Genomic DNA, 13070 nt, shown 5'->3' with positions numbered 1-13070 from the left:
GTTCTCCGTGAATGAAGACTAGAAGCAAATGTTTCTGTTTTTAAACTAGGTGGTGGCCCCAGCTGTTTGTGGGATTACCCTTTGTAACTCTTTGAATATCTTAATTTTTTTATTAAAAAAAAAAAGACTAAGCAAAGGTCTAGCTTAGTAGAGGATATACTACCAAATGGAGGCTCAGAGGAACTCCTTGTCAATTTCTTGTTATTCTGTGGCATAATCTCAAGCACAGCCCTCCTGGGAATCAGAAGTCAGGAGCATTCCCCCCACCCTCAGCACTGAGGATAACTTCAAAAGCAAGAAGGATTCAAATGTCTTCACTCCTTTCTCTAAGGGGCCCAAGGCCCGACTCTCACCATTTTCTCCTTTGTGCAATAAGCTGGAAAGTTCTTTGATAAGATGTTTGCATATTCCATCAGCACCTTCCCGATGGTCTGAGAAAAGAGGAGGAAAGGAAAGGAGAAGGAACTCTTAGCTTTCCCCAAGAGTATCTTGCCTGAGGTTGTACCTCCAACCCAGGACAACAATAAGTAGGAAAGGGGAATCTCACAGTGAGGGACAGATCTCCCTCTCAACCCCGGAACAGCAGTGAAACAAACCCACCTGTCTGCCCCAAACTCAAGTAAAGGAGAACAGGGTAATGCCAAGCTTTATCCAAAGGCCACTGCAGAGAGGGATTGAGCTCAGGCCTGTGACAAGGCTATGAGTATGCTAGTAGTACGGGGGGAAGCAGAAGGAGGGTCATGGTCACCTTCGCAAATCTCCTCATGTAGTGGGCAAGGATGTTAGGGTCTGGGCATTCCAGCTTCCGGATGATCTCAAAGCTCTGATTGAGCTGCGTGAAGACGTCCACCACAGAGCAGGAAAAGAGTGCGTGCTCTGATGTCTGCTGGAACTAAGGAAGGCCACACACAGGGTCATCATCTTCAGCTGGTACCGTCTCCCAAGTTTATAAAGTTCTAAAGGGCTCTCTGCCCAGCAAGGGTGGCTCAGTGGCCCTCAACAGCCCTTCTTATGGACTTCACAGGGCCGGAACAGCCATCGTGGCTAAAGCCCAGGAACTTTTGCTGACAGCTAATTGCTGGGAGATCTGGCCTGACCCGTGTGCAGCACAAGCCCCGACTTACCCCATCCTTCTTATCTCGTTCCAAAGCCCCTCGCAGGAATTCCAGGGACACGTCCTCATTCTCATCCAGCCACTGTAGGACAAACTGCTCAAACCACCTGTAGCCAGGTAGGAAAATTGGAGGCTGAAGCTAGTGGCTGGCATATGCCATGTGCCTGACAGTGAGGATGCTGGCCTCACCCAACCCCTAAGCCAGAGAGACCCTCTTCCCTACCCTTCCCTCTGTAGCCCCCACATGATGACTCACGCTGGGTACTCAGGCACCTGCCCCTGGAGGGCAGGCAGATCCCGCACGTATTCATTGTGGAGCCACTTCACCTTGAAGTGCAGGTTCATGTAGTCAGCACTCTTACACAGCCGGTCTTTCTCATGCTCTAGTAGGGAGGAAGGCTGGGTCAGGTCCCGGTAGTCGAGGCCCTGGTTCCTGAGCCTTCCCAAAGTGGCAGATCCAGTCAGGTGGCTCTATTAGATGTCTCAGAGCAAGGGTGACTCCCAAGCACCTCCTCACAGACATCTCCCCCTAGCAATGACTGCTCTGATCTCCAAAAGCCTGGCCCAAATCTTTCTTTAGAGACTAAGTCAGACATCCAGATAAGGCCTGTAAGTCTTCCTGTGCTGGCTTTTGGAAATGCCAAGTGAGGTGCTGGCCTCTGGTGAAGGAGAGGAGAAAAGATGTGGGTGCTAAGGCTGACTAGGGGGGAAACTGTCCAGGGCTGGAGAGGGATGATGGTTTTCCAGGGCTATTTTAATCCTAGTAGCTAGGCCATTTCCTCAGATGGACTTAAGTGGAAAGACGAACAGTTGCACATGACATGAATGGATCATTGACAACTATACAGACACAGGGAAAACCAAAGTGGGCCCAAGCTAACAGAAAGAGCAGCTGAGCAGCCATGGTGTAACTGAATCCTGGGGTAAACTGAAAGGCCCCAGAGCAGAGCTGAGACTCTGAAAAATGAACTCTCAAAGAAATATGCAAATAAGAAAAGTCAGTTTGAAAACCATGGAAACACAGCGAGATCAAAGGGCCATCCTGCTACAGAAAATGGGATGCTAACAGACTTGAAAGGTCATCTAGCTGAATCTGCAGAGCCTTCTGGAAAATCTAGGACAAAGATCACCCACAGCTTGCCCAGAGAGCCTGAAGTACTGGCCACACCCATAGGTTTTCTTCATCTACTCCCATTATGGATGAAGCACTAATTTGAATAATAAAAGCCAACTATGTGCTTACATATAACATAATAGTGAGAGTAAGCAAACAGTGGAGAGTATTAAGCAACAGAGAAGGGAAGGCCAGTGTCCTTGGGAACTCTATTGCTCAACTTGGAGTTGCCATGGGTAATGCTCCTCCATCTCAAGGCAGAATGGCCAGTCTAGGGCAGCTGGTCCTGGTGAATCAGTACAGCAGACATACAGGAGGAAATGGGAGCACGAGATTGAGCCACAGAAGGCTCCCTGTCCCAGGAATTTCATCTCCTGGCACTGTAGGCAGCACCATCTCTACCCAAAGTTGCATTTGCAGTCTCTTCTATGAAGCAGTGAGCAAGAGAAGAGGAAAAAGGAATAAAACTAGAGGTAAGGGGACAACAACCAAAAGTTCTTACCACCCAGAAAGAGGACTTTTCGTATACGAATGACAGTGGATGCTTGTGACAGAGTAGAGACACGAATGAGCAATAAAGAAAGTGAAAAATATCAGGGACATCAGAGAGACCCTCTCGGGGCTCGCCTTTTCTCTTCCACCCCGCACCCTGCTGTCCTTAAACCAGGCCAAGAACATAGAAACATCAAAAGGTACCACCAGGAAGGCCTCCCTCCTTCTGCGTCAGCAACCCCCGAAAAGGAGGCAGTGCTGCTCCATCCCTCCAGAGCTCCCTAACTGCTTTCTTCTAGGGACCTTCAACTTAACTGTATTTATGTATAATTCTCACTTTCTCTGTCAATCTATTATCTGTACTCTGGCCTAAAACCCCAATTTCTACATTAACTTCTGCGGTACAAAAACTAACAGGATGATTGCTGGAACATTGGTCACACTTTAAACTATCCTAACAAGTTCCATGGAGTCATGCTCCAGTAAAGTTTCTTGAGGTTGCTGTTGAGGGGGGATGTGGGTAGTGTGTAGAGGGTGGTTAATCTATCAAAAGGGGCAATCAAGCATCTAAACCTTCTCCTGCCCCTGACGTCCACATTCCTCCCTCCATTCATCTTTCATCCTCGGAGAGTTCTTTCAACTACATGATTTCAACTATTCAGCTTGCTGATATCTCCTCCAAGTCTCTTTTTGGTTCGCATAATGTCTATGTAAGTCTTTGACGGAATATCTCACTTTGGGTTTAACTTCAGTCACCTTTTGCCATCTTAACATCTCCAGTGAAGCTAAACAGGGTGTACACATTAATCTTACCCTCTTGTCTCTTGTTCCGCACTGAGCATCATCCTCAAGTCATCTTTCTTTTTATTCACATCCAGTTTAACGCATCAATCCCTGTTGATTTCATCTCCAAAATTTCTCTGGAATTTATCTATCTCTTTCTAGTCACATTATTACCTCTCTAGGTCTTTTTTCTACCATCTCTAATAGGGATTACTACAATAGTCTCCAAACTGGTCTTTCCTCCTCCAATCCATTCTCCATACTGTAGCCAGAGAGGGTGGCCTTTCTATATTAAAAGTATGATCATGTCACTTCCTTGCTTAAATGGGATTTTTGTTCAATGGCTCTCAATTGCCTTCAGAACAGAGTCCAAAATCCTAAACTCAGCTTACGCGTCCTTTATGATCTAGCAGTGTCCTACTTCTCTACCTTCACCTCTCACTCATCTCTTCCCTTCCACTCTAAAGTGCAAGTCACACTCAACTACTGCTTCCAGTTCCCCAAGCATGCTGACTCTCTCTATACCCCAGGTCTCTGAACATACTGCATCCTCTGCCTAAAACATCTCTCTCTCCCTTCCTTGTCACTGCTGCCCTCCTTCCCCAGCAGCTAAGCTCTGTCATCCTTCAGGTTTCAGTCTGTACATCACTTCCTCCAGAAAGCCTTCCCAGGTCTGGTTACATGGTTCTCCTCTCAGCACCCTACTCTTATTCCTTTTGTGGCTTTTAACTTTGAACTGTAACTGCCAATTTATATGTCTGTTGTCTAGACTGGTCTGTGAGCTTCTCAAGGGCTGGAGCTATGCCTCATTCATCTCTTTGGAGTTCCAACAACTAGCACTGTGTGTGGCACAAAGAAAATACTCAGTACACTTGGTGAATGGGATGGGGATTTACTGCAAAGGTGGATGAAGAAACTTTCTATATTTTAATTGGGATAGTAGTTACACAGGTGTATTTATTTGTCAAAACTCATCAAATTATACTTTTAAAGTGTTTTTATTTTGTTGTATGTAGATAATACCTCAATAAAGTTGATTTAAAAATATTGGATAAACGAGAACATTTTCACAGTTGGAGTCAACACTATCCTTTTACCATCCAGGTCTCTAAACACCTCCCCTTCTCTTGCCCTCTACATTCTGACAATCACTAAGTCCCATTAAAACTTCCTTTCAATGTCTTTCAAAGCCCATTCTTCCTCTAATTTCTCTGCTCTAATTACAGCCTCATCCCCTCAGCTCTCAATTATTACATTATCTGCACTCTCTGCTTCTAGTCTCTCCCTGTTCCATCTGCCTCCATTTTCCACTGAGGTAAAACCTTATAAAACTACTACTTTGTTGACACTGCATCTCTGCTCATGAGCCTATAATGGTTTCTTATTGTCCTCAATAACTAAGATTTATTCAGCATTGAGTAAAAGCCAGGGCATATGCTAAATATGCCACATACATCTCAGTTACTTCATCAGCTCAGTGAAATAGATGCTATCATCACTCCCATTTTACAGATGAGAAAATGCAAGCTCACAAAAATTAAGTAGCTCAGTCTAAGAACACACTGTTGAGCAGGTGGCGAAACAGGTTCCAAACCAGGTCAACATAAGTTCTTTCTCTTAAAGCAGTTTTCAACTCTTTTGTGTTTGTTTTAAACATCAGCAGAACTCCTCTTTCAAAAGAAATTGTACTTAAAACCCTGTATAAGACTGATAAAAGTAGAGCTGACTTAGCTAGCACCAGGTAAAAGGCCTGGAGCCCAGCATTGTCCATCCTACCCCACCCTGCCCCCACCACCCTACTCTCACCGTTTTGCCTTTTCACTTAGCTCCTCTGTTTGAAAACATCTGCCCAACCTTATACCATCTCTCTGGTGGAATTAATTCACTTTTCACAGGTATTTATCTTTTCCCCAAAAAACCTGATGGAGCTGGAGTTCTTTAAGAACTGGGACCATGCTCCCCATCAGGTTCACCAAGTGCCACCTGGGGGAGAGGGACAGGTGACCTGCTCAGTGGACTGACAGGCAAAGGCATGGGCTACAGCCCCAGGCATGACCCAGTGTAAGCAGGAGGAGCAGCTGCTCTGGGGCAGAATTACAGAATCTGCATATACAGTATGTGACTGTCTCAAATTTAACACAGATCTTCAAGGTTGCTTTCAACCTCTAAACTTACTGTTCCTAAACCTCAAAAGTTTAAAAGTCTGAGGATTATCTATTTCCTCTGTCACTCCACCCAAATAGCAGATCCAGACTCTGATTTGTCCTTGCCCCAGACTGCTCCGCCTCCTTCTAGGTTCACTTTCATAGACTGAGGAGACAGATTAACATATATAAACAGTTAAATGAGTGAGCACAGATGGGTACAAATGGGAAGGTCTGATACAGATAGGGAGTGATATCTTTGTAGACTAAAGTGGGAAATGAATAAAAGAATTAGGTGAATGAATAAGATGAATAATAATTTGCATGTGACCCTGTTGTACAGGAGAAGTGAGGGAGAAATATCTTTCCGGCTTTGTCACATCAATTCAGAACAGCTTTCAAGGAAAGCCAGGCCAGGCAGCCGACAGTGTGAGAAAATAATCTTATCTATCTATGTATTTAAGGTTCTATGATTCTGTAAAACTGTAAAGATACATTTCATGAGACCATTCTCTACGGAATGGGCCACTTGAGAGCACCAGAATGAAAGGAGTTATCTCTGGGCTGGGAAAGTCTTAAACAGGCACTTGCTCTAAAGCTGGAAGGAGGAACCTACATCCACACAGCCATTTCCATCATTCCTTTGGCTGAAGCTTTGCCTACCCAAGGCCTCCCGAGGTCTATCACCTAATATGCCTCGAATCCCTCTAGTTTCTCATTGTACCATTCACCCAGAACTTGTAGGTGTCTGGGAGAGGAAAGGGACAGAGAGCACAGCGCCTGGGCTAGAGGCCTGCAACCACTGCCTTGGGCACACCCTTACCCTCCAGTGCATATTTCATGTCTTGGGCAAAGAGTTGCCACATCACTTCTGCGCTGACTTTTCCCACATTCAACTCTTGAGGAAACCTGGATGATGGAAGAAGCCACAGTCAGAGAACAAGGCAAGAGCCATTTAAACTGATTGATTCCAAAGCTAACATGCCTAGTTCTTGGAGGTCACAATGAAGAGGGGAGAAGCCTAGGAAACAGGGCTAGGCTCAAACTGGAGAAAAGGGGCCCAGGGACCAGTGGTAGGACAAGTATGGGCAGAGGATCCTCCCAGGCAAGGTGGCCCCAGGGGAGATGATGCCTAGAAGGCAGGGAATTGTGGCCAACGGGGGAAGAGTTGAGGTTGGAAGGCAGACCCAGGCTAAATAAGCCGGAGAAGAACGGGCAAGGAAGTGGGCATAAGAAGGCCCACATTATTCACAGCGGACAGACATATACACACATGGTCTCTGGATGCCCTGGGACTCCTATGGCAGCCACTCCCAGAAGCCTCTCACCCCAGAGAGGCTGGCTCAGTCTGGGCAGGGCCCCCCATTATGTTTCCACACCTGTCTCCAGAAACAGTTACCCAGACAGATACAAGGGACAGAGGGACAGACGGACGAAGAGGAGGAAGAGGTGGCACTGCAAACACACAGAGATAGGAAAGAAAGAGGCTGTTAGACAGATGGACAAACCAACCACCAACCAGACAGGGCCAAGTGTGGTGACACTTACTGGTTCAGAACGAGTGTATAGGAATTCTTATCTTCCTCTATGATTGACACAATGAGCGTGATGAGTTTGGGCCAGAAATCCAGGTTCCGAATGCTGGGCCCTTGTTCCTCTGGAGGTAGCTCCTGCTTCTTGTTTCCGAGAAGACATGGCAGACAGTGAGAGTCAGAGTAGAAAATGGAGAGCCTTCCTCTCTCTCTTCCCCACTCCATGCCCCTTCCTTTAGAATCAGGGACCCTTCCTCTTCTGTAGCCTATCTTCCACAAGCCCACGCATGTTTGTTCTAGCAAAGGGGTGACTGTTGGGAGGTTCTTGGACATAGTCTGTCCCTGAGAACTTCTCTCCCCAGCTCCAGGGCACTGTTCTGACCACTGTTCCTGGTCAGCCTAGGAGAAATGAAGATGTCTATCCCCTTCTTCTTTCTCTCAGTAGTTATGCATATAGTGACTTCTTGGCTGAAGCAAGCAGCCCCTCCAGTCTTTGGCCTAGTTCCATGTGACCCCCTCCTCCTCTCCTAGTGGGTCTTCCTCTAATATCACCCCTGCCCCACCACACACATACACATCTCTGAGAAGCTTCTTCAAATTCTGCAGGAGCCACATAACAGACCTAGTACGCACGTTGGCCAAAACTTCAGTTAAGCAAAGCTTCCCTTAATCTGCTGAATGTTGTTAAGGGGAAAACTGCATCTGGGAAGGTATTTGTCTAGCTGATAAGAAAAGGCCTTGGGGAGGCAAGAAGGCTCAATGAGGAAAGAATAGTGTCTTCAATAAATGGTGTTGGGAAAACTGGATATTCACGTGCTAAAGAATGACAGTAGACCCCTAATCTTATACTATTGACAAAAATTAACTGAAAATGGATTAAGGAATTAAATGTAAGACCTGAAACCATAAAACTCCTAGAAAAAAATAGGGAAGAAGCTCTTGACAATGATTTTTTTGGATATGACAACAAAAGTAAAAATCAACAAATGGGACTACATCAAACTAAAAGGTTTCTACACAGCAAAAGAAACAATCAACAAAACAAAAAGGCAACCTACAGAAAAGAAGAAAATATTTCCAAACCATGTATCTGATAAGGAGTTAATATCCGAAATTATAAGGAACTCACACAACTGTATAGAACAAAAAACCACCCCCACCCCCACCAACAAAACACATAGTCTGATTAAAAAATGAGCAGAGGACTTTAAAAGACCTTTCTCCAAAGAAAACATTTAAATGCCCAACAAGCACATGGAGAGGTGTTCAACATCACCAATCATCAGGGAAATGCAAATCAATACCACAATAAGATATTACCTCACACCTATTAGAATGGCTGTTATCAAAAACAGAAGAGATAAATGCTGGCAAGGATGTAGAGAAAAGGGATCCCTGATGCACTGCTTGTGCAAATGTAAGTTGGTACTGCCATTATATAAAACAGTATGGAGGTTCCTCAAAAAATTAAAAATAGAACTATCATGATCCAGCAACCCCACTTCTAGGTATATACCCAAAGGAAATGAAACCACTATCCTGAAGAGGTAACTGTGCCCTCATGTTAACTGCAGCGTTATTCACAATTGCCAAGACATGTAAACAACTTAAGTGTTCATCAATAGATGAATAAAGAAAATGTGGTATATAAACACAGTGAAATATTATTCAGCCATGAAAAAGGGAAAGCCTGCAATTTGTGACAATATGGATGAACTTGAAGGGCATTATGCTAAGTGAAATAAGTCAGACAAAGAAAGACAAATACCATGACCTCACTTATATATGAAATCTAAATACATCAGACTCACAGAAACAGAGAGGAGAATGGAGGCTGCCAGAGGCTGAGGGGTGGAAGAAAGGGGGCAATGTTGATTAAAGTGTACAAACTTTCAATTACAAGATGAATAAGTTCCAGGGATCACAGGTACAGCATGATGACTACAGTTAACAGTATATACTGTACTGTACACTTGAAAGATGCTATGAGAATAGTTCAGTGTTCTTACCATAACAACAACAACAAAATGGTATTTACGTGTGTGAAGAATGTGTTAATTAACTTTATTGTGGTACATATTTCACAATATATATATGTATCAAATCATCTATTGTACACCTTAAAGTTATGCACTGTTATATGTCAATTATATCTCAATAAAGCTGGGGAGAAAAGAAAGGCCTTAGATGGGAAGAAACAAAGGAATACAATGGTGGATGGCAGGAAAGGAGGAGCAACTCTATATTCAGACCCCAGACAGGACAAGTAAAAGTCACCACTGAGAGACTGGAATGGATATTATCTCCCACTGGGACAAGAGCAAAGTTGGAACTGCCCAGGAGAACAGGAATAGGGCTTTTATGTAGGATGCCGTATGTCATCACAAAGTCTCTGCAGTCCTTAACAAGCCCGCATTTTCAGGAAGTTCCCAGGACAGAATCCACATTTGGTTCATTCTGCCTCCTTAATATCACTTAGATACATCTCTTCCTTTTACTTTTTCTGCCACTGTCCTGACTCAGGCTCTTATCATTCAAGGATTTCCTAACTGGTTTTTGACCATCAGTCCAATCCTTCTGCCATTCAGTCGTCAGTGATCTTTCTAGAAGGAGAATCTCACAGTGTTACTCCTCCTTCAAAAAGTTCCAACTTCATAGCTTGAAACAAAGGTCCTTCCGAATGTGACCTCTCTCTCAACCTCATATCTAACCACTTCCCTTTTGTTGCAGCCATTACCATATCACTCCCACCAATTATTTAGTGCTTATTGTATATCAGGCAGTCTGCTAAGAACTTTGCATGAATTAACTCATTTAATCCTGACAACAACTCCATTGGGTAGAAATTATCACTTTCATTTTACAGATGAGGAGACTTAAGGACAGTGAGGGTCCATGACTTGCCCAAGGTCATGTAGCTATAAACAGCAGAACCAAGATTTAATCCCACATAGCTGAACCGTAAAGCCTGAATTGTAACTAGTGTAATTAAATTGTTTATGCTCCTTCAAATTAACAACCTCATTCACAATTCTGTGCCTCTAAACATTCTGCTTCCTCTATATTGCATCCTCTTCCTTCTCAGCCCCTGTCTTTCCTACTCATTCCTCAAAATTTATGTCGAGTTTACCTTCTCTAAGAAGTATTCCCTGACACCCCTGGTCTGGTTAGATGCTTCTTTCTGGGCCCCCAGAGTAACCTCTGTGAACCTCTCATAGAGATGTAACAGACAACAACAACTACAATAAAATATAGTAACAATAAAATAATAAAACACAATAAATGTAGTAATTTGCCCCCTGGATCCACCAATGAGCTCCCCAAAAGCAGAGATGTGGTTTTTTTTTTTTTTTAACATTTTTTATTGATTTATAATCATTTTACAATGTTGTGTCAAATTCCAGTGTAGAGCACAATTTTTCAATTACACATGAACATACATATATTCATTGTCACATTCCTTTCTCTGTGAGCTACCATAAGATCTTGTATATATTTCCCTGTGCTATACAGTATAATCTTGTTTATCTATTCTACAATTTTGAAATCCCCGTCTATCTCTTCCCACCCCCAGAGATGTGTCTTAATCAACTTTATATCCCTAGTGCTCAATTTGTTAAAGAAATGGATAGATGAATGAACTAATGACCAAAGACCAGTGGAGGGAAATGAAAGATACCAAGGGTTTACTTCAGTACAAATAATGAAAAATGAGAAAATGAGAGTGAGAGAAAGTAAAAAAAAAAAAAAAAAAAAAAAAAGTCAGCAAAATACAAAGACTACAGAAGTTCCTGAATGGTTTATAAAGCCTCTTTCAAAGTCTAGGTTCATCTTATGCTAGGGAATAGAGACCAAATATTCAGACAGACCCCTGCATAACTGAAAGATAAAAGCTAAGAACAGTGTCTTTGCCCAACCAGAGAGAATTCATGGATGGATGACAGAGCCCAGAGTGTGGCAAGCTAAACGACGGCCCCAGGAAAACCCCCCATGGACTTCAGAACCAACAGGAGGTTTTATAAACCTTAAAAGGAAGAAGTCATAAATACAGCACTGACACAAAAAGCACATTTGACAATTTGAGGAGGCAGTATGAACAAGATTTTAGTCTTCACTAAGGTGTTCCTAGGAAGCATTACAAATTGGATGCATTCACTGAAGGGTAGATGTCCAAGAGATTGAGGTTCTCCTCCCACAGTCTGCTGTCCAAATCCTACTGCCTTTCAAGTCTATCTCAAATGCTCTTGTTTTATGTAGCTTTCCCAATATCTGATAAACTTCTTCCACGTTCAACTGTATCCCTCTTTCACGGCCCTTCTAACAGATTTTGGTTGGAATTATACATATGCTCATGAGCCTGTGAACCAACTGAAAGACCACTATGCTTCCTCAGACCTGGCCTAGAACAAACATCCAACACATATTTGTTGGACTGAAGGGAATTTACTTAGCAAATGTGTCATCAGCAAGGCATTCCTAAGACAGGAGCTGTAACTGAGTAATCAGACCCAGAAGGAAGTCCTGACTTTGAAATAAGACCAAAAAAAAAAAAAAAAAAAAAAAGGGATACCATTGAAAGGATCTAGAAAAATATACAAAGTAACCAGGTACTGAGTTAGGATACCAGCCTAAACCAGATAAAGTAGCTCAGCCTCACGAAGGACAGGGCCAGCCTTGACAGTCAACTGATGAATATATCTCAGAAGACCATGCAATGCAGAGAAAAGTGTTAGAGGGAAAAGTTAAACATCCACCAGCCAAAACCTCAGATCTCAGGGGAAAAGAGTCTGGAACGTGGAAGGGTTCACATGAGTCAGAATAAAATTAACTTCGGAGGAGAACAAAGACTCTGGGAAGGGCTAAGAATTCACCTACTTACCCACTGAACTGTGCTCAAATTTAGGTCACCTTCTCAACACCAAAGTAAAACTCATTGTTGCCACTTCTGTTCAACTCAGTTATGTCACATCTTGTCCAAAGGTTTCTGCCCATCCACAAATGTCTCACATGGTCTAAATGGTCCCCACTTTCACAATTCATTCACTCTCCAGAACATCAAGGACTTTATTCTGTGCTCCCTTTCACAGGGACCACAGCAAAGGAGAGCTGAGACTCCAAGAACCACTGACAACTGGCCCCACCTGATCCCGAGCCTCTTACCAGCTGGTACTGGCGGCTGTACAAGTCATGGCAGTTGTTGAAGATATACTCATACGTTGAGTTCAAACAGGCCTTCACACAATCCTTTACCACCTGGCTGGCTCTTGGAGGGCTCTGCAGTTCCTGTACCTGCCAATTAATTTAAAAAAATATGGGTCCAGGGTCTTGCCCACCTGGGTGGGATCTTCTATTCCTGATTCCCTCATCCCTCTGTGGGTCCCTGGACCTTGCCCTGGGATGAAACTGTCAACATGGCTGATGGGGAGAACTGCCCAGCCCAACCTTGTTGACCCAGGGTCTTTTGGAAGTAACTCAGGGAACAGGCATATGGAAACATAGGCTTAGAGGTGATAAATCCTATAGCCTTAGACTATGCCCAGTGATTCTCACTCTCCATGTTTCTGTGGCCAGGTCCCCAGACTAGCATCACCCAGCCCAATTAATTTCTTACCTTCATTCTGAAGAAAGTAATGCTGGTCAGCAAATCCACTGTGGACTTTAAATCCTGAAGCCGCTCAGGGCTCCCAGCAGGGAAATTATTCTGTTGCAAATTAAGCAAATGTAAGAAAGGGACAAAGGAATATGGAAGCCTTCCCTGCCAAAAGCAATGAAATCAGAAGCTTCCCTAACTGCTACCCACTGGGATCTTCCCTAGTTGAGTTTTACAAAAAAGCTGTAATATTACAGGTCTCCCTCCCTTCTCCACTGACACAGGTCCTTGCCAAAGGCAG

The 13070-nt window shown here is 43.7% G+C and overlaps 1 protein-coding gene across 5 annotated transcripts in view; it reads right to left on the bottom strand.

Moving 5' to 3' along the window:
- The window catches only part of UNC13B (unc-13 homolog B), a 167043-nt gene that overhangs the window by 7102 nt on the left and 146871 nt on the right, over positions 1 to 13070 (bottom strand). For 3 of the 5 annotated variants that reach the window (XM_045515180.2, XM_010952825.3, XM_074361773.1), the window contains 8 exons: positions 12791 to 12880; positions 12340 to 12468; positions 7196 to 7323; positions 6471 to 6556; positions 1371 to 1497; positions 1125 to 1221; positions 749 to 892; positions 354 to 431 (listed from right to left, as the gene is read on the bottom strand). In XM_045515180.2, coding sequence (XP_045371136.1) covers positions 354 to 431; positions 749 to 892; positions 1125 to 1221; positions 1371 to 1497; positions 6471 to 6556; positions 7196 to 7323; positions 12340 to 12468; positions 12791 to 12880 — 879 coding nt within the window. The remainder of the gene's footprint in view (positions 1 to 353; positions 432 to 748; positions 893 to 1124; positions 1222 to 1370; positions 1498 to 6470; positions 6557 to 7195; positions 7324 to 12339; positions 12469 to 12790; positions 12881 to 13070) is intronic. The other 2 variants (XM_045515181.2, XM_045515182.2) reach the window with 1 other exon arrangement.

The sequence above is a fragment of the Camelus bactrianus genome, chromosome 4, assembly GCF_048773025.1.
Source record: "Camelus bactrianus isolate YW-2024 breed Bactrian camel chromosome 4, ASM4877302v1, whole genome shotgun sequence".
Lineage (NCBI taxonomy): Eukaryota > Metazoa > Chordata > Mammalia > Artiodactyla > Camelidae > Camelus > Camelus bactrianus.
This window is presented reverse-complemented; position numbering and strand designations above follow the sequence as displayed.